General features: G+C 43.2%; 1 protein-coding gene across 2 annotated transcripts in view; it reads left to right on the top strand.

Annotated features, from left to right (window-relative positions):
- Positions 1 to 25,743, top strand: part of LOC101851631 — a 96,026-nt gene that overhangs the window by 54,194 nt on the left and 16,089 nt on the right. Inside the window, exons 13-15 of one of the 2 annotated variants that reach the window (XM_005093935.3) lie at positions 8,949 to 9,152; positions 15,255 to 15,350; positions 19,609 to 19,747. In XM_005093935.3, coding sequence (XP_005093992.2) covers positions 8,949 to 9,152; positions 15,255 to 15,350; positions 19,609 to 19,747 — 439 coding nt within the window. The remainder of the gene's footprint in view (positions 1 to 8,948; positions 9,153 to 15,254; positions 15,351 to 19,608; positions 19,748 to 25,743) is intronic. The other variant, XM_035968651.1, reaches the window with a different exon arrangement.

The following is a 25,743-nucleotide window of genomic DNA, read 5'->3' as shown; positions in this document are numbered from 1 at the left end:
CCTGGCGGTTGAGGTGAGATCAGTCCACGGACTGTCCCTCACCAACACACCTCTTTGGCCCAGGTTTTCCTCTTAGACGGGAAGGTGGCACGGCCCATGCCACCCAATCGGTTGAGAGCTGAAACCCCATCAAGCCCTGGGTCAATCTTGACGGGAGGGTCTCGTACTTTCTCGTTGAGAGTATAGCTCCGGGGTAGCCCTGGCACAGCTCTGGATATCCGAGCTATGTGTCCCCTTGTTGGGCTCCGTGGCGGGCTGGGAGCCCCGGAGTCGAATCAAATAGAAAACTCTCATGGATTCAAAAAACCAAAAAGACCCTTCCCCAGCTCCCTACGTAAAAAAGTCTCGGCTCGCGGAAGCGGGTGCGGCCGCCGAGCCGAGCAAAAACTCAAAAAATGGTAAAAGGACCTTTACCGATGCCTCTTTCCTCCCTCCGCCCAAGGAGCTTCTGAGGCAACCGTACGTGGCCATCTCCAGTACCAAAGACGCACAGAGAAGAATTACCGATCTCAACCTCTTTAAGACAGGAGATGCACTACGGAAAGTTCTGGGATACATTCCCACATGTGTACAGAAACTTTCCTGTGGTGCACTCCTTGTCAAGTGCGCAACTGAGATCGAAGTGACCAAACTCCTGGATACCACGACCTTCGGCGGTATTCAATGTAAGTCAGAGCATTACCAAAAATTTAACCGCTCGAAGGGCGTGGTCCGCAGCCATGAGCTGAAAGGCTGCTCCATGGAAGAGATTGTGGAGCACTGTGAGGGAGTGGTCGAAGCCCGCCAGATTACTCTTCGGCGGGGGGAGACTACTATCGAGACGAACACGATTGTCCTAACATTCGAATCGTGTCGCCCTCCAGCCACCGTTCGGGCATCTTACTTGGTACTCGACGTACGACCCTATGTGCCGAACCCTCTGCGCTGTTTCAAGTGTCAGAAGTTCGGCCATAGCCAGTCACGGTGCCATCACGCAGCCGTGTGTCCTCGTTGTGGCAAGACCGGGCATCCTGAGAAGGAATGCAAGGCTAGTCCTTGTTGCCCCAATTGCCACGGCCAGCACACAGCTTTCAGCAAGGAGTGCCCGACTTGGCTCCAAGAACGCGCCATCCAAGAATACAAGGTGCGAAATGGCTGCTCCTTCCAGGAGGCCCGTAAGGTTGTCTGCCCGCCAATCACAACCCCAGTCATTGGCCGGTCATATTCAAAGGCAACCCAGATGGTCACGAGGTCGGCAAGTAATTCTACTGCCGACCTCCCAAAGCCCGCGGTCAACAGGCAAGTCTCTGTGCCAAAGAACACCAAAAATAAAAAGCCCGCTACTATCCCTGTGGCACCCCCCTTTGAGGTGCCACTCTCTAACAGCTATGGGGTTCTAGGGGAGGACGGGGAGGACTCTTCCTCCGCCCCCTCTTCTCCCCCTCACCCCTCTTCTATCATTTCTTCTTCTTCTTCTTCTTCCACCTCACAGCCCATCCCTCTGATGGAGTGTGAGGTGGGCCTTCTCCCCTCCCCCCAGCCCCCTCCCCCCCCTTCCCAGCCCCCTTGGTCTACTCCACCTCCCCCTACCCCTCCAGCAGACAAACCCCTGCCTATGGAGGAAGACAGCTCCGACCCCCCTCCCCGGCCTGACCCGGGGAGGGGCGGAGTCTGTCACTCCTCCAAATCCCCCACTAGACCGCCGTCCAATCCAGGACGGCAACCTAGAAAACACTCTGCCTCCCCCGTAAGGAGGAGTCAGAGTGTTTCTTCGAAGCCGGGGCCTAAGTGCTCCAAATCAAAAAGTAAAAATTCATAATGGCGGTCCTGCAATGGAATGCCGGCGGAATCCGACCTTCCATTGCAGAATTGCAACATTTACAGGCCACACTGTGCCTACGGGTGGCCTGTATTCAAGAAACAAAATTCGCCCCGGCTTCAACCATAGACTTAAGAGGATTTACTGCGTACCATCACATTCACACGAAGAACCAGATTGCTTCCGGTGGTACCACCATCTACACCGACAACCACACACTCCACAGACAAGTACATCTTAAGACGACCCTCCAGGCTATTGCCGTACGGGTCACCCTGCACAGACCAATCACGATCTGCTCAGTTTACATCCCACCAACTTACCCCCTCAAAATAACCCAACTAAATGACTTAAAATCTCAGCTCCCAAAACCTTTTATTTTGCTAGGTGATTTCAATGCCCACAGCCCCCTTTGGGGAGACAAACCTATAGACCAGAAAGGAAAAATAATAGAAAACATTTTATTTCAAAATAACATCTGTCTCTTAAATGATAAATCCCCAACTTACAGAAACAGAGCCACTTATGGCACTTCATCCCTTGACCTCACTTTTTGTACCCCTGAACTAGTCCCAGATCTTGAGTGGTCTGTGCTGGATGACCGTACGGACCATTTCCCAATTCTCCTCAAAAACAATAGCCTCCAAAACGACCCGATCCCAGAACGCTTCAACTTAAAAAAAGCCAACTGGGACGGGTTTGCAAATCAATGTTCCAAGATTCTTAATCCCAATTTCGACCACAACTACAATAAATTTCACGAAAAGCTCTTAGAAATATGCCACAATCACATTCCAAAAACAAAAACCAAACCCCGGAGGAACAAGATCTGGTTCTCTTGGGAATGTGAGGACGCAGTAAAGAAAAAGAAGGCAGCGTATCGAAAAGCCGTCAACAACACAACCATAGAAAACAAGATAAGTTATTTAAAGGCTCGAGCTGTGGCACGTAGATGCCTCAGGGAGAGCAAAAGACAATCATTCCAAAAATACATCTCCAAAATCAACAGCCAGACACCACTCAACCAAGTTTTCCAAATTGCTAAAAAATTCTTAGGTAGACGCACAGACACCATTCGGCACGTCCAGAGGCCGGATGGAACAACAGCTGAAACACAAGTAGACATTGCAAACACAATAGCTACATCTCTAGCCAAAAACTCATCCCAAGCAAACTACAACACCACTTTTCAAAACATCAAAACTAACAGAGAAAAACAACACCTAAACTTCCACTCAAACAACACTGAAACCTACAACGCAGACTTCACAATAGACGAACTAACATCGTGCATCTCGGACCTGGGCGATACAGCCCTGGGACCGGATGACATCCACAACTAAATCATTAGACACTTACCCTCAGAAACACTCACACTTCTATTATACATATACAACGACATGTGGCGGTCGCACTCCTTTCCGGAGTCTTGGCGTCTCGCCACTGTCATTCCAATACCCAAACCAAACAAGGACCACACACACGCATCCAATTACAGACCAATAGCACTAACGAGCTGTCTCTGCAAACTAATTGAAAAAATGATTCACAGGCGACTCATGTGGTTTCTGGAAACGACGGGCTGGCTGAGCAGTCTCCAGTGCGGATTCAGGAAAACTCGATCCACTCTGGATCACCTGGTCCGCCTGGAGACCTTTATACGCAAGACGTTCGCTGAAAGAGGCCACATGATCGCCATCTTTTTTGACCTAGAAAAAGCCTTCGACACAACCTGGAAGTACGGCATTCTTCGAGACCTGCACGCACTCGGCATACGCGGTCACCTCCCTGCCTTCATTGGCAACTTCTTGAAGAACCGTTCCTTCCAGGTTCGTGTCGGATCCTCCCTTTCAGACCCCCACCAACAGGAGGAAGGAGTCCCCCAGGGGAGCATCCTTTCTCCTCTCCTATTTGAAATTAAAATAAACTCCATAGTGAAAACCCTCCAGAACAGCATAGACAGCTCGTTATACGTTGACGACTTCTTGATATGCTGCCGATCGAAAAATCCTCATTTGAGATCTATGGAAAGGCAGCTGCAAACGCAGCTGCAAAAACTTGAAACGTGGGCAAACAACAACGGTTTCAAGTTCTCCCCGTCAAAGACGGTTGCAGTACACTTCTGCTGAACAGGCAGACGTGTGCTGCAGCCGGATTTGACACTATACGGGGAAAGGATTCCCGTCCAGGACCAAGCTCGTTTCCTCGGCGTCATTTTCGACAAAAAACTTACATTCATACCACACATCAAAGACCTTCGTGTGAGGTGCCAGAAAGCGTTAAACGCTTTGAAAATTCTATCAAATCCGGAGTGGGGCGGGGACTCAAAACACCTTCTCCACTTGTACATCTCCCTTGTCCGGTCCAGGCTTGACTACGGCTGTCAAGTCTACGGATCGGCAAAACCACACGTCTTAAAAATACTAGATCCAATACAGAACCAAGGACTCCGCCTCGCTCTGGGGGCTTTCCGCACTTCTCCGGTGGAGAGCCTCCAGGCCGAGGCCAACATTCCACCACTCTCACTCAGACGCACACAACTCTCACTACAATACGCAGTTAAACAGAGCTCAACACTGGAAAATCCAGCGCACAACAGCATTTTTCAAACAAATCCAGAAACCATAAACAGATTCCAAAACAACGAAAAACTCATCAAACCTTTCGGCCTCAGAATCCTTGAGGACCTCAAAAACTTACACTTTTCCAAACAAGACATCCAACAAATTCTTTTCCCCGACCTCCCTCCGTGGCACCTCACCAAGGCAAAAGTAGATTTACAACTGACCACACACAACAAAGAAAGCACAACCACCAAAACTTTTCAAGCAGAATACAAAAAACTAATAGATAAATACCCCGGTGCGGAGCTCATCTTCACGGATGGCTCCAAAAAAGACAATGAAGTGGGCGCCGCAGCCCTATCTCCCAACAATACACACCAGAGGAGACTCCATCCTGAAGCCTCCATTTTCACTGCGGAGGCCACTGCCATTGACATGGCACTGGACTCTGTAGAAAATTCCCCTAACAAATCTTTCCTTATCCTTTCTGACTCTCTGTCTTGCATCACCTCACTCACAAACTACACACTCCTACACCCAAAAATAGTTAGGCTACAACAGAAAATCCATACACTATCCGAAACATGAAAAAACATCATGTTCGCATGGATACCCAGCCATGTGGGCATCCGAGGAAACGAGCAGGTAGACGACCTGGCGAAGAAAGCTTCATCCCTTCTGCTGGGATCAACGACAAACACTCTCCCACAGACTGACTTTAGAAATAAAGTCAAAAAGTACACCTCCAGTCTGTGGGAGAGCCACTGGGAAGACCAGAAAAATAATAAATTATATGAAATTAAACCCAAACTAGAACAGCGAAATCCTTCGGATCTCTCCAGAAGAGACGAAGTCATTTTTACTCGATTGCGCATCGGACACACGGCCCTGACCCACAAATACCTCCTACAGGGAGAGGAGAAGCCGTTCTGTGTCGGATACGACACAGATTTTACCATTAGACACATTTTAACAGAATGTCTAGACTTTGGAGAGATCGGAAGGAAATATTATAAATGCAAGAAATTGCAGGATATTTTTTCCGTCGTTGTTCCCAGCAGAATTTTAAATTTTATAAAGGCCATTGGCCTTTATGGCGAGTTGTAGAGTGAATTTGATATTATAAATTTTTTTTATTGTTACTTAAAAGTTGTTTTAGATCACAAATGTATTTACACCGAATTTGAATATTTTAACTTTTTAGCATTTTAAAGTAAATTAGTTAGCCAGTCGTGAAGTGAACTTTTGCAGAGGTGAACAACTTGTGTTTCGCGCGCTCATATGACCTTAGCAGTTGCGAGCGCCGTAAAACCTTATACTATACATACATACAATCCAGAACGATCTCAAAGACATCGATTTTTCTGAAGACATAATCGAGCCCTTTGCCATGTCCAGCGTACCTCCATGGCATTTAACCAAACCAAACATAAATACTTGTCTTGAAAAACACAACAAAAAGTCTACAGACAAAACGACATACCTAAATTCGTACAAACAGCTAATAAATAGATACCCTGATACAGAGAAACTCTTTACAGACGGATCCAAAAATGACTCCTCAGTAGGAGCTGCTGCCCTTGCATCGCCACACAGTTAAGCTTAAGGAAACTCCATCCAGAAGCCTCAATCTACACTGCTGAGGCTACAGCTCTTGAAATGGCCCTAAATATAATAGATCAATCAACCAAGTCTACTTTCCTAATCCTTTCAGACTCTCTCTCTTGTCTGAAATCTTTAGAGGGCTCTGACACCTCCGACAACAAAATTTTAAAACTTATAATTAAACTGCATTTTCTACATCAGTCTAGAAAAACTATTAGAATAGCTTGGCTTCCAAGCCATGTAGGCACTCATGGCAACGAAGCCGTTGACCAATTTACCAAAGAATCTCTAAAACTACCTGAAAACAAAAATAGTAAAATCCCTTTCTCTGACATGAAACCGAAAGTAAAAGAACACATCACATCCTCCTGGTCCCAAATTTGAAATCAACTAATACACAACAAACTCCATTACATTCAACCGAAACTGGCGCCCAGGCAACCACTGTCTCTCCTACGAAGAGAAAAAGTAATTTTTACCAGATTAAAGATAGGACACAGGCACATCACGCACAAACATTTACTTGAAGGAGAGGAAGCTCCTTTTTGCGTGGCGTGCAACACAAATTTCACAGTTCGGCACTTCCTAACGGAATGTGTTGAATTTAATGATGTTCGTAAGAAATATTTTAAAGGTAAAAATATCAAAACCCTTTTTGACATTGTAGACCCTAGAAAAATGTTAAGTTATGTAAAAGAAATAGGACTATTTAATAGAATATGAAAATATATAGTTATTGTTATCGGTGTATATATATATACATATTTACACGGAAATTAATATTTTATATACAAATGTAAATAAGTCTTTTTCATATTCACAAAAAATTTTAATAAATGTCTGTCCGTCTTTTTAGCATAATGAAAATAGTGTGATCGTGTGCGGTTGCGAGCCCCGAAAGACTCTTACTAAAAACACGTCTGATTTTGTAGCGGTGAAACCTGTTGGATGACCAAAATTGTGTCGATAGTGCCATAAAACATCTACTCAATCAATTAATCAATCAATCCCTTCGTACATGTTTCTGATGAGGTTAACCAACTTGTGTGGGATTCCGTGATGTCTCAGTATCTTCCAGTGTTGCTCGGTCTATACTAGACTATACTGTCAAAGGCCTTCTCATGGTCAAGAAAGTTGATGATCAACTGAGAGTTCCACTCCTGGGATTGTTCCACAATGATCCTCAGCATAGCAATTTGGTCCGTGGTTGACCGATTTTTCCGAAAACCAGCCTGTTCATAGAAACAAAAATAAAAGCTGGAAAAGTCTGGTGCTGATTCAGTGTCGCTGGAAAGCTAAAAATTATTCTTATAACCCAATTACGAGAAGTCATCCCTGTTATAAAGTCAGTTTGCAAGACCTAGACTTTGCGTTTTAAAAAAAGTAAGGAACTTCTTGAGTGTAAAGATACCGTTCGAGAATTACATTGTAGATATATTCTGGCTCTAAAATAGGTATGTACTTTTTCATAAAGAGACTTCAGGTTAATTTTTATAAACTTTTGAAAACATATGCAAATATTCATGATTATATTAGACACATGAATTTGTATTTTGAGGAACTACTTCATAGCAAATTGTATGCCAGATGGATAAAAATGCAAAATTACAGCTTTCTATTATATACGCAGATACCATCTTTTCTGAGTATCTGCACTAGTGTTATGTCGTTCATGTTCCAATAGTTCGACAGTTTTTGTCGTGCCCTTTATTTTATATTGATTTTTTTACATTCACCATGTAAAAAACCCCCAACAATTTAGCTTTGCCAACTTCAGCGCGTTTAACGAAATAACCAGACAAATTACAATGTCAACTCTTTTTTGAGTTTCAAGAGCAAAAATGGAAGTTTTGGATGCTTTGAATGACAATTACCATAAATACAAGGATACACCTAAAACTATACGTTGAAAAGTACCAAAAATCAAGTCAGCCCGGACAGAGCGGGTGCATGGTGCTGACCCCTGTGACCCCGACAAGATAAGACGCTCGGCGGGGAACCCCCCGCAGCCACTAAAATTCTACTGCCGTTGCGCTGTGGAGTAAAAACAATATCCTGAAGTTCTGAAGTTTCAGCCATACACCTTCATGAACAAGAATTTCATCTACTTGAATGTTGACTTTCGAGATTAATTCATGTCGTATTATTTCACCAGCTGAGAAGTAGCACTAGAGACACAGTAAATACAACAAAATCAACAATTAACAGCATACAATCTGTATGTTTGTTTAGAAACACAAGTTGATTACATGAAATACTCTCAAAAAGTGTGACCCATAGAAATGAGACACCATTGTATAATTTCAAAATCAGGTGAGCTGGCAGTTTGAGCTGTCATTGATGCATTTGTTGCAGATTACACAAACTTTGTACTCTATTCTTTTGGTAACAGGCAGCCAGTGCAGGCCTTTCAGGATTGGCTTTATATAATCAAACTTTTTCTCTTGAGCACATCTGTGCTCTTGAAAAACTGAAGCTGATGTTCAGCGGCACTTGTCTTCAAAGCATTCTTTCCTTTCAAATATTTATCTATTTGTGCTGAGAAACAAATGCGATCTTGAAATCCTGTTTAGACCTATAGAATCTAGATCTAGATCAAGTTTGTTTACAAAAAAAAAGAACACTCTAATTTCCGGCTACTGGTGAGAGGGAGATAAACGTTGTCAGCTCGGTTTAGTTTAATTTTTTTCAGCAGTTCTACATCTGAAAGCATAATAATGCTGCAAAATTCTGCAAAAAATCAAAATTTCACTGCCATTTTTCCGCAATCGCGCCACGGTTGCAGCTCCCATGAAAAACTATGATGACAGGTAGATGTCCTATGTATATAAGCTGTACATAATGACAGGGCAGATGTGAATTTGCCATATTGTTAATTTAATGGACATTTGCTTTGGAGTACGATTGCTTTGACTTTTTTTACATCTCTGATTTCTCTGGCGTCTTCATAATTGTCATGATTGACCTTCTGTATATTTCAGATACAATCATTGTGCAAGATGAAGGAGGCAACATTTTTTCATGAAGAGGATGGCTTCGACACAGTAATCAAGTGGATTGATGTGGATCTGTCAGAGTATAGCAGGACAGCAAAGAGGAGCAAAGAGGACAAATACTACTTGTTCTTTCACAGAATCTGTGTGCAGCTGAATTGCTCAGTGGTTGAAGAGAAAGTTGCTCTGTCTGTAAGTTGAGTTGGGTGTCACTTTGCTGTGGTGGACAATAGTAATGTTAAAGTCATCATCTGTCACATGACTCTTTTCCAAAGTCCTCCTGATTTTACGCAAATTTCATAATGAGATTCCAACCAGATATCTCCAGGTTGATGTTAATCTGATACCAAGCATTTCATTTTCCCAAGGTCAACTGTGTTCGATTTCCTTAATCTTCCCTTTGAGTTTGAAATTATTCTCCAGAATGACTAAATTTCACCTGAAAAGTTGGGAGCTGTAAACCTCTGATATGATGTAATGATCATTTTTATAGGACACTTTGATTGTAACTCTTTTCTACAAAATGACTAATCGGACAAGACATTTCTGGATCGATAACAACAAAAACGACTAGACATTTAAAAACCCAACCTTCTTGCTGCACTCTTGGGCTTGAATATATCAATTCAACAGGCTTTCTTATATGGCTTTTAAGCCTGACTTTCTTCTTTATTTCAACATTGGCATACTTGTTTTTTGACTGTATTAGTTAAGGTCTAAAAACCATCAGCAGCTTTTGTGCTAATTGTGATAAGTTGCATATTGTCTTGTCATGATGTCAGTCGAAATCTTAATTCTGAATTTGAATATCATAATTAGCCAAAGAACTGTGAGTTGCGCCTCTGAAAAAAATTGATTATGTTAATGTTGAAATGTGCAGTATACGCACATCATAGTATATTACAAGCATAGCCTGCTTCCTTCCTACTCCGCTTTTGCCCGTTTTATATATTTTTTGTGTGCACAGGCTTTGAGGAATAGAGTTACTGGGAATAGAAAAAAAAGATAAATAGTACTTGGTAATACTGATGAAGTATTCTTTAAAGTAATGTCATTCTGGCGTGCAATAGAAGAACATTTTGAACCCATCAAAGTAAGGAAGTCTTAATTTTGCATTCATAATCACGGAAAGGAAAAGAAAAATGCTTTTGTACGTGGAGAACACAGAATGCTTGGGATGCAGGAGCATCAAAATATGACTGCAAATTTTCCTGAAATGTGATACAATTTGTCGCCCATCTCACAAAAGGGCGTATCGTCAAAATTACCGGTTTTGAGTTAACACCACCATGATGTGTCCGGTAGTGAGATCTATCTTCTCTCAAAACGGCGTATCGATAGCTTTAAAAATGGCGGAGTTATGAGCAAAAAACATTTAGCCCTATAGCTTTCGGGCAGGAAACTGCATCTCACATAGAGTCGTATGCCTTCTTACGCCCCTTTGTGAGAATACATACGGAGGTATGTGACCGCATACGCCATGGTATGAGATGTTTCCTTTTGTTTTCTCACTTGTAAATGAGGGGGATGCATCTAGTTTCATGTTTAGTAGTCTTGCGATTCTTTCTCGCTGCATCATTGAGGAGGGACTTTTGTACGCTTCCTTACCATTAGTTCAAGTTGACAGTGTTGTTTTTGGAACCTGTGCTTTAAATTTCATCCTTGCTTTCAGCGTTTGGTGTTCATGTACCCTTATAGTGATAGTATCTTAGCTCATTTGTAAGCTTATAAACATTCACTTTTTAAAATATTTTCTACAAGTAAAAGTTTTAATTAGGTCCATGCGTCCCCAAAGATGTGGTATTGCAGAAAGTTCTGATTATATTGACGATTTAGATGCTGACCCGTCTTTCCAACCTGGTTTCTGTGTCATGCAAGAAGGATAATTTGCAGCTTGTTTAAGGTGTGTATTGCTCCTGTGCTATACATACTGTCACTTTGTGGAAGAAACAGGCTCATGGTAGTCTTTAAGCAGAACCACATAGCATCGTGAGTAGAAAACGGATAAAGCCAGAAGAGAATAGCTCTGTTGTCGTTGGACTCAACCTGAAAATTTCATGACAGAAGGTGCTGTCAAAGAAGTGACTGTTCAGAAAGGTCCACAGTCCAATAAGTATAAAGAAGCTAACCACAAAGGACATTTTGGAGAGGAGTTCCTTAGCCCTATAACGGCAACACATTTTGGCGCGCACAAGATTTGAGACAGGTATGAATTTGAAAGCTATGAGAAATATGGTTGAAGCTGTCACACTATTGAAACGCACGAGGAAATGTTCCAGCAATATTACAGACTTGAAGACAATTATCTATAAAGTGAGTTCGTTGTTGGTCACACTGACTGCTCTGAATCTATGAAAGGGACAAGCTGTTCTCACCAACAGAAGACCAATACATATTACTTGACTGTCGATGGAATTCCACCATCTATAAGACAACATCAGCTGAAACTATTGAAGTAGAAAAAAGAGGATGATGATGCCCAGCAATTGTCAAAGAAAGAGATGAAAAACTTCCCACCCTTATTAATGCTCATATTGCGAGGTTCCCCGCTTTTGACTCACATCACTACTGTAGGTTACTCGAGTTAGAAGAAGGACTTGCACTCATGCCTTAACTGAAGAGGAGACAAAACAAAGGCTGAACAATAGTATCCACGGAAAAGCCAAAGTAAGAAAACTTAAAGAAGATGCTTTCAGCTGCAATATAATCATAAACTGAAGTGATATTATGGAACAGACTCAACAGAGACTATTCAATAACTATTTATTTCCTACAAACCTACAGTACCAAACAGTGATCTTTAAGCCCCAGAAAAATCAAGTCAAAGACGTTCCATTGAACAGCCTAAAAAAACTCCCTAAAGCCAAGTACACTTTTCAACAGACTGGTGGAACACACAATGTTCTTCTAACTCTGCCACATTTATCTTATGACAGGTTACCACTTGCACTGTGTTTTCGCATTGAAGTGCCTTTCCAGATAATTTTAATCTTTCTTAACAAACTCTTGCACAATATTTCATTGATAAACAAAGTATTATGGGCTAAAACGTTTATAAGGTATTACACAAATTCATTACACATGCTCAGAATTTATCTTTCTACTAATATTCTTGTTGTCTAAGGATGGTGCGCAGTCCTGAATGAAAGGATCTGTGCAGTACTAGTAATTTTATACTCATTGTATTGTGCAAATTCTTAAAATACCTTGAAGACAAGTAAGACAGCTTAACTCTTTAAGTTATTTACATTTCATGTCATGGAGACCCCAAATCTGTTTCATTTTCTTTTCCTCGTTGCTTTTCCCCCCCGAAAATAGATCAATTTGACATATTCAGTTGATAAACCTGTTCAATAATCAAGAAAAAAATCCCTTTTCTCTTTTATTCTATTACCAAACAATGTGGCGTATTGTCAATCTTGTGTCTTTACGGACATAATTATGTTCTCACAAACAGGCGTATCAGCTATTTTAGACCATTTCTTAAAAAACTGATGACGCAATATCTATAACCATTATAGGGAATGATAAATCGGTGGTTGTACTATCTTGCCAAAAATTTAAACGGAAAAGCAAATGGTGACGCCACAGCAAGAACTTAAAAAGTGTCCAAAACTTTAAAACGCTCTCCTGAAAAATGCGAAAAATGCCCTTACGCCCTTTTTTGATATGGACGACGAATTGGTATCTCTCTGAAATGTTGAAATTTTCGTCACTTTCTCTCTTACCAATAACTGAATTAGTTGTATATACCTTTGTTTACCTATGTTAATCTGTTGTTGAGTAAGCATTCTCAGAAAATTGATCACATTTTGTTCGCAATCAAAACTGTTGAAAGCAACCCACTTGAGAATGTGACCAAGCTAATGAGTACTGTATGAACACCTGAAGATGAAAAATGTTTTCAGTAAATCTCTCCTTAAACTATTTGTGTTTGTTTATAGTTAGCAAGTTGTTCAATTCATTTTGTGTCAAATAACCATTTCCTTTGCTTTTCTTCTTATTTGGCTGCTGTTATTTGTGCATGGCTGTATCTGAATCCATCTCGTCATTAGTCTTTGTTTTGCTTCACCTCACTTCTTCTTCGAGTTCCCCTGCCATAATATCTCAAGAGTGATCAAATGCTGGTTCTTCAACCTGCAGTGCAGCTGATTTATTTTACATACACATGTATGTGACTGTTTTTCCTACTTCATAAGGCTCCTTGCCCTTAGGCAGCCACATTCTGACTTTGATCCTTTCTCCTCTCCTACTCGAAATTAAAATAAATTCCATAGTAAAAACCCTCCAAAACAGCATAGACAGCTCGTTATACGTTGACCACCTTTTGATATGCTGCCGTTCGAAAAATCCTCATTTGAGATCTATGGAAAGGCAGCTGCAAACGCAGCTGCACAAACTCGAAACGTGGGCAAACAATAACGGTTTCAAGTTCTCCCCGTCAAAGACGGTTGCAGTACACTTCTGCCGAACAGGCAGACATGTGCTGCAGCCGGATTTGACACTATACAGGGAAAGGATTCCTGTCCAGGACCAAGCTCGTTTCCTCGGCGTCATTTTCGACAAAAAACTCACATTCATACCACACATCAAAGACCTTTGTGTGAGGTGCCAGAAAGTGCTAAACGCTTTGAAAATTCTATCGCATCCCGAGTGGGGCGAGGGCTCAAAACACCTTCTCCACTTGTACATCTCCCTTGTCCAGTCCAGACTTGACTACGGCTGTCAGGTCTACGGATCGGCAAAACCACACATCTTAAAAATGCTAGACCCAATACAAAACCAAGGACTCCGCCTCGCTCTGGGGGCTTTCCGCACTTCTCCGGTGGAGAGCCTCCAGGCAGAGGCCAACATACCACCACTCTCACTAAGACGCACACAACTCTCACTATAATACGTAGTAAAACAGAGCTCAACACCGGAAAATCCAGCGCACAACAGCATTTTTAAAACAAACCCAGAAACCATAAACAAATTCCAAAACAACGAAAAACTCATCAAACCCTTCGGCCTCAGAATCCTTGAGGACCTCAAAAACTTACACTTTTCCAAACAAGACATCCAACAAATTCTTTTCCCCAACCTCCCTCCGTGGCACCTCACCAAGGCAAAAGTAGATTTACAGCTGACCACACACAACAAAGAAAGCACAACCACCAAAACTTTTAAAGCAAAATACAAAAAACTAATAGATAAATACCCCGGTGCAGAGCTCATCTTCACAGAATGCTCCAAAAAAGACAATGAAGTGGGCGCCGCAACCCTATCTTCCAACAGTACACACCAGAGGAGACTCCATCCTGAAGCCTCCATTTTCTCTGCGGAGGCCACTGCCATTGACATGGCACTGGACTCCGTAGAAAACTCTCCTAACAAATCTTTCCTTATCTTCTCTGACTCTCTGTCTTGCATCACCTCACTCACAAACTACACACTCCTACATCCAAAAATAGTTACGCTACAACAGAAAATTCATACACTATCCGAAACAGGAAAAAGCATCATGTTCGCATGGATACCTAGCCATGTGGGCATCCGAAGAAACGAGCAGGTAGACGACCTGGCGAAGAAAGCCTCATCCCTTCTGCTGGGATCAACGACAAACACTCTCCCTCAGACTGACTTTAGAAATAAATTCAAAAAGTACACCTCCAGTCTGTGGGAGAGCCACTGGGAAAAGCAGAAAAACAATAAACTATATGTTATAAAACCCAAACTAGAACAGCGAAATACTTCGGACCTCTCCAGAAGAGACGAAGTCATTTTTACTCGATTGCGCATGGGGCACATGGCCCTGACCCACAAATACCTCCTACAGGGAGATGAGAAACCTTTCTGTGTCGGGTGCGACACAGATTTTACCATTAGACTCATCTTAACCGAATGTCTAGACTTTGGAGAGATCCGAAGGAAATATTATAAATGCAAGAAATTGCAAGACATTTTTTCCGTCGTTGGTCCCAGCAAAATTTCGAATTTTATGAAGGCCATTGGCCTTTATGGCTAATTGTAAAGTGAAATCGTACCATCTAAAATTTTTATTGCTACTTATAAGAGTTGTTTTAAATCGCAAAATATTTACACTGAATTTTAATATTTTAGCATTTTAAAGTCTAATAGTTAACCAATCGTGCAGTGAACTTTTGCGAAAGTAAACAACTTGTGTTTCGTGCGCTCATATGACCTTACGCAGTTGCGAGCGCCGTAAAACCCTATACTACTACTACTACTCTTTATTTATTTTTTTGTTTTCACCCCACTGACCTGAGTATTTTTCTTTTCTCCACGTTGCAGTGTTTTTCTCTTCCTTTCACGGTGAGAACAGGCAGCCCCCAGGTCTGGTCGTACACGGGCTCAGTGGTCTGGTACACATGGGCAAAGGAGGACATGGTAAAAACGCCAATTGTAATGTGCTGGTCTGTGTCAAAATGTATTCTTTTTTTTTTTTTGAAACACTACATCAAAAAGTGTCTGTGGGAGGTTAGGATTTCTGCGCTGGTTACTGCAGCTAGGTAGGCTGAAAAAAGTTCCTTGGGGGCTACTTGTCGGAAGTACTGGAACACCCGCCCTATTCACCCGATTTCGCTCCATGCAACTTCCACCTCTTCCCCATGCAAGCGGGTTTTCGACCACAGCGTACCGGTGGCACAGAGGACCAGATCGCCAGTATAACGCAACACATAGGCGACAACCTTCAGGACAACTCTGGACCAAGACATAAAGCAAAGAGAACCATACTCTGTCTAATAGACTTTTCAAGAGCCTTTGACAAGGTGTGGCTTACTGGACTCCTCTACAAGATAAACGCCTTAGGAATGCCCACCTGTCTACAACAACAGATCAAGGCCTATCTAGATGTCAGAAGGTCCAGAGTTCGTTTTACTGGACAAGAAAGTCGCGACTATCGCTTCCTTGCTGGCGTCCCTCAAGGCGGAATATTATCACCACTTCTGTTCCTCACGTACATCAACGACATCGAAGATGACCTACCCATAGGCACCAAACCAGCTGCTTTGCAGACGACCTGGCAATATGGGCATCCCTTGAAAATCTTGACACTGCCGCCACGATTGTTCAGGGAAGATGGAAATTAACGTGGCGAAATGCGAATACTCTTTTTTCATGATATGGAACAGTGAAATGTCCTGGCGTACCCAGCTTACAATGAGAGACAAGGAGGTGCCCTATAACAAAACACCTACCTTCCTTGGCATGACCTTTGATAGCAAGTTAACATTTAAAGAACATATCAAGAAATTTAAAGAAAAAACTGGCCCCACGAGTCAATCTCATCCGCAGGCTCTCGGGCACAGATTGGGGATGCAGCAAAGAGGATCTATGGATGGTGTACATCGCGTACATCGGATCAGCCATCCAGTATGCCCACGCAGCCTGGTACCCAGCAACGGCCAAAACAAATTGCGAGACCTTAAATGTTATTCAAAACTCGTCAGCCAGAATAATTACCAGGTATATGAGAGACTCAAATGCAATGCTGCTCACAAACGAAGCTGGCTTCATCCCACTTGAGGTTAAGTCTAACATTGCAACTGCTGTGGCATATGAGAGAGCAAGAAGAGTCTCAGAAGACAACCCGATCCGTACCTCAGCTGAAAGAACATCAAAAATACGCTTAAAGTCCATCAACAGTTGGAGGGAAGTGGGCAGACAGCTCTGATAACGCGGGACTAGAACATCTAATCCGAGAACCCCTACGGCCAGTGAGTACAACTCCCCCGTGGAAGACCCCCTGCAACCTCACAATCAATTCCAAACTTGCAGTGTCTACAACAAAAACAGATCCACCTAATATGCGACGTGATGCAGCTTTCGAGACCGTATGCCAATTGCTTACGTCCGACCTCGATATCTTCACTGACGGCCATGCCACTGACGGCTACAGGTTATGTGGAGGAGGATACTGGTGTCTAGATAAATCTTCTGGGGAGGAAACATGCGTAACCGTGCCCGCGGGACTACATGGAAGCAGCTACCGAGCTGAAACTACTGCCCTGCTCCGGGCACTGCAATGGCTCGAATAACAACCGCGTTTTCAAAGAATCCACATCTTCACAGACTCCCAGTCAGTTGTTCAACACTTAATGTCCGGAGTGAGTGCTGTTCGTACTGAGATAGAGGACAAAATGTGGACCACTATTTGCCACTGCTGTGAAATCCACGGACACTTTCAGATACAATGGATACCAGGACATTGCGACATCCATGAAAACGACAGAGCTGACACCCTGACCAACAAGGGAGGCCGCCTCGACCAGTCCAACCCTCCTGTCAATATTGTTTCAGCAAGCTCGTGCATCTCGCGTTACATCATTGCCCATGCATGGGAGAAAGCAGGAGTGCACGAAAGGGGGGAAAGGTGAAGCCACCACAGGAGAGAGACAAAGAGAGACCTAACCATCAGACAGAGAACAGTGTTATCGCAGCTAAGATGCAACGCGAAGAGCCCCATCCTCCAGGCATACCTCCATGCAATAGGCTCCGCTCCCAATGATTCCTGTCTGGCGTGTGGACAAGTCCTGACGACCTGCAGCACGCACTGTATGAGTGGAGGGAAGCACTTCAAGGCCCACTTATGGAGAACAATGCATAACCGGGCCCGGATGAACTCTGGACGAGGCCACATGAGGTTGCCTCTTACCTGTCTGCCTACGGCAGACTGCCGCCCTCCTAACGGAGGCCAGCCAGAGGAAGGAAGTAAGGAAGGAAGGACTTCTTGTAATTGTGTTATAAGAATAATGTCTAGCTTTTCAGTGACACTGAATCAGCACCAGACTTTTCCAGCTTTTATTTTCGTTGCTATGACCATTTGCAATAACTGACAATGTTCCGATTTCTTTACATTCATAAGTGTCAGCGCAGATGTCTGACACAAAAACTGAGAATGAATGTGTTAGCTGTCGTTATTTTTTTTCCATATAAGTAGTGCATCTCTACCCATGTATTAACACAGTTTTGTATTTTTTTTAAATCGCATAATATATCTTTTTTAGTTGTATGCAGGCTGCCACAGACACAGCATGATTCATGAACAAACGCAGAGTAACTTTCTCTTGTTTAATGGTAGAATAAAAGCTGATGCTGAATGTCTTTAGTTAAAAAATGCAGATGTGCATTTTTCTTCTCTTATAACTTGACTATTCCTACTCGCGCAGATTTAAGATTTCTCATGGAAAAAGACATGATATTCGTAGTCTGTTTAACACAGATTTTGGAGAGATCTGTTGTGCCGTTTTAAAATAAGCAATCATTAATTCATAAGTATGTAACTAAAATAGGACAAATTGGGTACTCTACAGACACTTGTCTAGAACGAAAACTAAGGCACTGAAATTATCCATTCAAACGCAGAATAAATCTCAAGACATTGAGCTTTTAGTACATCCGCGTAATGGTTCACTGTGTGAAATGGGGAAGAAGTTATATCGTTTCAAACTTAGACAAAAATGGGAACTTCTTAACTGACACCGGCAAAGTCGCTTCAGGGCTCATTAACCCTGTGACCCCGAGCCAGGGAGCTCTGGCGGGCTGCTGAGTCACGCTAGCTAAAGGTAACAGAATTGGGCGAAAAGTGACGCCGTGGCAAACATCTCAACTTCTATTCTAGAGAGATCGGTATTTTTTTCATCTAAAGCAAGACAAATCAACAAGCTTTCAGATGATACCAATAACTCCACATGACCAAAACTTGACTAGTGGCTGATTCCATCGATTTGTAACGCATATTGTGTATGACTTAAATTGCAGCAGTGTAGAGTTAGAGGACACAGCTGCACCGAAAGCAAACTGTTTATACTCTGTTGAACTTAACATCTCAGTCCTGATGATTAAGTTATTCTTTCATGTCTTCAGTCTTTTTTAAAACGTATAAGATTTTGACATTTTTTTTAAGACCACTTATTTGACATCAATAAGAAGCTTATCTGTGAAGCCATTTTGGGAGCACTTTTCTGCCTATTCTTTTGAAATGATTGTGAATGAGGGCACACCGCAAACATGTCTTAAATTTTCTAGAGGCATATGTCAATACCCAGTGCTTATTTTTTGCTTTTTATATATATATATACTGTCGGAAGTGTCATGGCCCCCCATTGTTTAGGAATAAAATGGCCATCTGAGACAGACTACCGTCTTACACAATGTCGTTACAATGTAAAAAATACGTAAGGGAGAAAATCAGGCAGTTTGTACAGGTGATTATCTTATCCAGGTGGCTGTTAGAGCAGGTTCGACCGTATTTCCAAATTCAGTTGATCCTGCCTTAACAGCCACTTGTCCAAGACAATTGCCTATACTAATGACTATTCCCCCCGGCCGTGTGAAAAAAATATCTTAAGTCACCTTTAGCTCATGCATGGTTTTTTTTTTCATTTTTACATTGCTCCTGTATGTTCATGCTTAGATTATGAAATCCATTTTCTTCAGTACAGCTGATGGTTTGAGTTCACCCTTAAAATAGTGTGACCTGCTTTATTCCTTTCTATTTATGTGTTTTCAGTCTGTCAGTTTGGTTTTTCTAAGATAAAAATATTAAGTAAGTAAAAGCAATCAAATTAGAGATTATGTTCATTACCTTCTCTGATTGAAGTTTCCTTTTCGACTGATGTAAAAAGTTTTGTTTTTCCTGCAGCACCAGATACCATTTTCCTGCCCAAAAACACTGGATCACTTTATGGTGCTAGCTCTGTTGGAGGCCAAGTGCAAAGCAAAGTTTCCTGCTTGGGAACTTCAAGCAAGTGAAGCCTATTCTCTGGGGAAAATGATTCAACGTAAGGCAGAACTAACTGAATGTGTTATTTAGATGACTGCAGTGGTTTAATACAGCTGTCACTGTGCTGATACGATTAAACATTGGGAGAGACAAAGTTAGCACAGTGGTGGATAGCGACTGTGAAAGGACCTTGGTTGTCAGAAGGTTAGGTGGCTTCAGCAGCTTTGTATTCTTACAGAATAAATGAAGAACAAAATGGTACTTCGTGAAAAAGTCGGGTTTCAATATTTGCTCAGTCACTGCGTTGTTTTACTGACTGAAAGCAAAGCAAAGTTTATTGAAAAGTCTGGACTTGAGGCTAACTCAGTTTTATATCAACAGAACTCTGTTAGTTCCATTATGTCTAGAAGTTGTGTTGGGAGTGCAATAGAAAAGGCTACTGACTTTTGTCTGGAGACACTAGGGGAGACCCAGATTCACCCCCAGTGGGTCGGGGGGATATAAATAGACCCACTGCTTCGTCTGCAGAAGGTGCAACCCCTTCAAAGGCGGAGTGTCGCACAAGGACCCCAACCCTCTGGGATCCGTGTGCGACACTCACTTTGGTGTATCTTCCTCTTCTCCTTCCTTCTTTCTTTCTTCTTCTATCTTTTCTCCCACCGCTGACCTCAAGTGCAGAAAAAAGAGAGGTCACCCATCCCACAGAGTGGGCGCCTCGTTGACCGTGAGGTGCGACCCGTGCGGAGGGAAACCGGGTACCTGGCGGTTGAGGTGAGATCAGTCCACGGACTGTCCCTCGCCAACACACCTCTTTGGCCCAGGTTTTCCTCTTAGATGGGAGGGTGGCACGGCCCATGCCACTCAATCGGTTGAGAGCTGAAACCCCATCAATCCCTGGGTCAATCTTGACGGGAGGGTCTCGTACTTTCTCGTTGAGAGTATAGCTCCGGGGTAGCCCTGGCACAGCTCTGGTTATCCGAGCTATGTGTCCCCTTGTTGGGCTCCGTGGCAGGCGGGGAGCCCCGGAGTCGAATCAAATAGAAAACTCTTATGGATTCAAAAAACCAAAAAGACCCTTCCCCAGCTCCCTACGTAAAAAAGTCTCGGCTCACGGAAGCGGGTGCGGCCGCCGAGCCGAGCAAAAACTCAAAAAATGGTAAAAGGACCTTTACCGATGCCTCTTTCCTCCCTCCTCCCAAGGAGTTTCTGAGGCAACCGTACGTGGCCATCTCCAGTACCAAAGACGCACAGAGAAGAATTACCGATCTCAACCTCTTTAAGACAGGAGATGCACTACGGAAAGTTCTGGGATACATTCCCACATGTGTACAGAAACTTTCCTGTGGTGCACTCCTTGTCAAGTGCGCAACCGAGATCGAAGTGACCAAACTCCTGGATACCACGACCTTCGGCAGTATTCAATGTAAGTCAGAGCACTACCAAAAATTTAACCGCTCGAAGGGCGTGGTCCGCAGCCATGAGCTGAAAGGCTGCTCCATGGAAGAGATTGTGGAGCACTGTGAGGGAGTGGTCGAAGCCCGCCAGATTACTCTTCGGCGGGGGGAGACTACTATCGAGACGAACACGATTGTCCTAACATTCGAATCGTGTCGCCCTCCAGCCACCGTTCGGGCATCTTACTTGGTACTCGACGTACGACCCTATGTGCCGAACCCTCTGCGCTGTTTCAAGTGTCAGAAGTTCGGCCATAGCCAGTCACGGTGCCGTCACGCAGCTGTGTGTCCTCGCTGTGGCAAGACCGGGCATCCTGAGAAGGAATGCAAGGCTAGTCCTTGTTGCCCCAATTGCCATGGCCAGCACACAGCTTTCAGCAAGGAGTGCCCGACTTGGCTCCAAGAACGCGCCATCCAGGAATACAAGGCGCGAAATGGCTGCTCCTTCCAGGAGGCCCGTAAGGTTGTCTGCCCGCCAATCACAACCCCAGTCATTGGCCGGTCATATTCAAAGGCAACCCAGATGGTCACGAGGTCGGTAAGTAATTCTACTGCCGACCTCTCAAAGCCCGCGGTCAACAGGCAAGTCTCTGTGCCAAAGATCACCAAAAATAAAAAGCCTGCTACTATCCCTGTGGCACCCCTCTTTGAGGTGCCACTCTCTAACAGCTATGAGGTTCTAGGGGAGGACGGGGAGGACTCTTCCTCCGCCCCCTCTTCTCCCCCTCACCCCTCTTCTATCATTTCTTCTTCTTCCACCTCACAGCCCATCCCTCTGATGGAGTGTGAGATGGGCCTTCTATCCTCCCCCCAGCCCCCTCCCCCCCTTTCCCAGCCCCCTCGGTCTGCTCCACCTCCCCCTACCCCTCCAGCAGACAAACCCCTGCCTATGGAGGAAGACAGCTCCGACCCCCCTCCCCGGCCTGACCCGGGGAGGGGCGGAGTCTTTCACTCCTCCAAATCCCCCACTAGACCGCCGTCCAATCCAGGACGGCAACCTAGAAAATACTCTGCCTCCCCCGTAAGGAGGAGTCAGAGTGTTTCTTCGAAGCCGGGGCCTAAGTGCTCCAAATCAAAAAGTAAAAATTCATAATGGCGGTCCTGCAATGGAATGCCGGCGGAATCCGACCTTCCATTGCAGAATTGCAACATTTACAGGCCACACTGTGCCCATGGGTGGCCTGTATTCAAGAAACAAAATTCGCTCCCGGCTTCAACCATAGACTTAAGAGGATTTACTGCGTACCATCACATTCACACGGAGAACCAGATTGCTTCCGGTGGTACCACCATCTACACCGACAACCACACACTCCACAGACAAATACATCTTAAGACGACCCTCCAGGCTATTGCCGTACGGGTCACCCTGCACAGACCAATCACGATCTGCTCAGTTTACATCCCACCAACTTACCCCCTCAAAATAACCCAACTAAATGACTTAAAATCTCAGCTCCCAAAACCTTTTATTTTGCTAGGTGATTTCAATGCCCACAGCCCCTTTGGGGAGACAAACCTATATACCAGAAAGGAAAAATAATAGAAAACTTTTTATTTCAAAAATAACATCTGTCTCTTAAATGATAAATCCCCAACTTACAGAAACAGAGCCACTCAACCAAGTTTTCCAAATTGCTAAAAAATTCTTAGGTAGACGCACAGACACCATTCGGCACGTCCAGAGGCCGGATGGAACAACACCTGAAACACAAGTAGACATTGCAAACACAATAGCTACATCTCTAGCCAAAAACTCATCCCAAGCAAACTACAACACCACTTTTCAAAACATCAAAACTAACAGAGAAAAACAACACCTAAACTTCCACTCAAACAACAATGAAACCTACAACGCAGACTTCACAATAGACGAACTAACATCGTGCATCTCGGACCTGGGCGATACAGCCCTGGGACCGGATGACATCCACAACCAAATCATTAGACACTTACCCTCAGAAACACTCACACTGCTATTATACATATACAACGACATGTGGCGGTCGCACTCCTTTCCGGAGTCTTGGCGTCTCGCCACTGTCATTCCAATACCCAAACCAAACAAGGACCACACACACGCATCCAATTACAGACCAATAGCACTAACGAGCTGTCTCTGCAAACTAATTGAAAAAATGATTCAGAGCATTTTAAAGTAAATTAGTTAGCCAGTCGTGAAGTGAACTTTCACAGAGGTGAACAACTTGTGTTTCGCGCGCTCATATGACCTTAGCAGTTGCGAGCGCCGTAAAACCTTATACTATACATTACATACAGACCCAGATTTTTGCATCTAGATGCCGGTCTAGCTCAAAATAAATTATTTACTTTTGATCTTTTATTATTCGAAGTTAATGAGAAGACAATATAAACTAGATTTAATTTTTACTTTTGTGTGCGTACATCTGTTGATTCTTAGATGACTCATGTGTGTTCAGTGCTAGAATTCTGGATTTCTGTAGGGGAGGAAAATAGTAAGTCCCCCTAAAAAACAGTACCTGTTGATTTGAGACAACTAGTTTGGCTTCGTTTTGGGAGCGCTGTATTGAGCATTACACCTCTGTCTTTCCTTGCAATTTGTTGCATTTCCACTGCTGATTTCTACTTTGCTAGGAATATCTTCTTTTTCTTCCTCTCCCATTTATGTAGATACCAGGGGATGGTTTGTGGTCAGTGTTTTTTACTTCTCTTATTGTTGTCTATTGTGCTCATCTATTCTTGGCAAAGAAGAACTGACCATAGTTTGATAATGAAAAAGTGCAGTGAGGTCCGTTTAAACTAAACACTGTAAATCGGAAAACAGCTGTAAAGTGAAAGAAAATCAAATCCCCGATTTTTTTCTTCCTCTTTGTCTTTGTACGAAAACTACTGATCAGCAAATGCTCACATTTCCCAACTGAAAAGAATCACTAGCAAACCGTATATAATGCAAATCTTCAAATCTTACATGCTTTAAGATAGCAAAACAGGAGAAAGAAACACAAGCATGCAAGTATGTTGATTGCAGGCCAGAGAGAGGCATCACGGGTGTCCTGTGTTCCTGCCTTTATCACACACATCAATGGTCCTACACACTGTTTTTAGGCCTAGTGACACAAGGCTAATGAGTGTATGTCTGTTGTGTGACCTTCAGTTGGCCATTTCCTATTCTTTTTATGAAGTTAGCTTAACTTAGGCCCTACATATGAGCACGTAACAGCACATAGTATGTTTCATGATGTCATTGGCATTGGGATTTCTCACTTCTATAGACTAACACAGAGCACTGTATAGTATACTGATCTATTCTTTCATCTATTCTGTGCAGCTGTTCGGTATATTAATCAAGCTGACAATGTCAAAAAGAAAGCACAATGCTTACAAGATACAGCTCAAATTGCAGTTACCAAACGAGGTAGATGAGAAAAAAACTTTCAAAAAGTGAAATTTTCCGCAAGCATGGCATTCCCAATTCAACTCTGTTGACAATCATCACTATTTGAACAATCCTCTTTAAATTGAAAACACTGCTAAATCAAAGAAAATCCTGCAGTCCCGCAGACTTTTGTTTAAGTGGAGTCCACTATATATTAGTTTGATTTTTAAATGCTTAACTGTTACTGGTTGTTTCAAGGATTACAGTTTTTCTCCTGAAAAAAATTATTAGCCTCTGCTTTTTTTTGGTGCCATATATAGAACTGCAGTTGAACCTGTGTGAGACGGAATTGCAAGGCAGCCAGAAAAGAATTATGTCTTAGACAGGGGAATTTAGGAGGAGATGGAGCAGTTGGGAGAGGTTCAGAGGCCCAGCTGATGGGATAAAAGGTAGCTTGTCGGTCAGCAAGCAGTGTCCAAACTTCACACCTCTCAAGGTGTATCCACTCTGATTATGGTATGCATCAGTACTACTTATCCACTTCGACCACTGCTTGCATTTCATAGGATTATTGTTTGACCTTTAAAACAGAAATGTTTGAACATCTTCTTTGCTTCCACCCTTAGCCCCACCCATTGGTGTAATAAGCACAGTCGACCAATGCCACCCATCCCATGCGTGTAACAACAATTCAAGGAACTTTTTTCTTGACTGACCCTGGGATCAGGGAGGCAGAGCAGGCACTGGTCAAACTAATTGCACACCTCTGGCCTCTGGCTACCCAGGAAAGTGTTTTTGCTGGAGCGCCACTCAAGCACTTTCACAGACACTGATGAGATTTCTCGCCCATACCTCCCTGACCATCTGCACCGCTAAGAGCTTACATGGATGGGGTAACATCCACCCCCAAATTGCACCCCTACTCCCCTTCCTCGCCTGGTGGCATAGCGTAAAGTTAAGAGAGCTGATGAAACCAACTTTGATAAGATTGAGTGGGCAAAGCATTTTCCGTCTTAGACAGGTAAAAACCCTCAGCATGGAGCGGGTTTTTTTTGTTCCTTTTCTGCATTTTACAAGTTTCCGTTTTAAACTGGTAATTAAAGAGGAATTTATCATTCGGGGAGTGGGGAGATTCCGTTAAGACAGGTTTCTGTCTTTTTTAGGTTTCCATTAAGGTAGGTTCGACTGTATTGTCATCCCATGTCAATTGGTATTGACAATAGTACCATGACAAATATCCTT

The sequence above is a fragment of the Aplysia californica genome, unplaced genomic scaffold, assembly GCF_000002075.1.
Source record: "Aplysia californica isolate F4 #8 unplaced genomic scaffold, AplCal3.0 scaffold00072, whole genome shotgun sequence".
NCBI classification, from domain to species: Eukaryota; Metazoa; Mollusca; class Gastropoda; order Aplysiida; family Aplysiidae; genus Aplysia; species Aplysia californica.
Note: the sequence above shows the minus strand (reverse complement) of the source record. Positions and strands in the feature narration are given on the sequence as shown.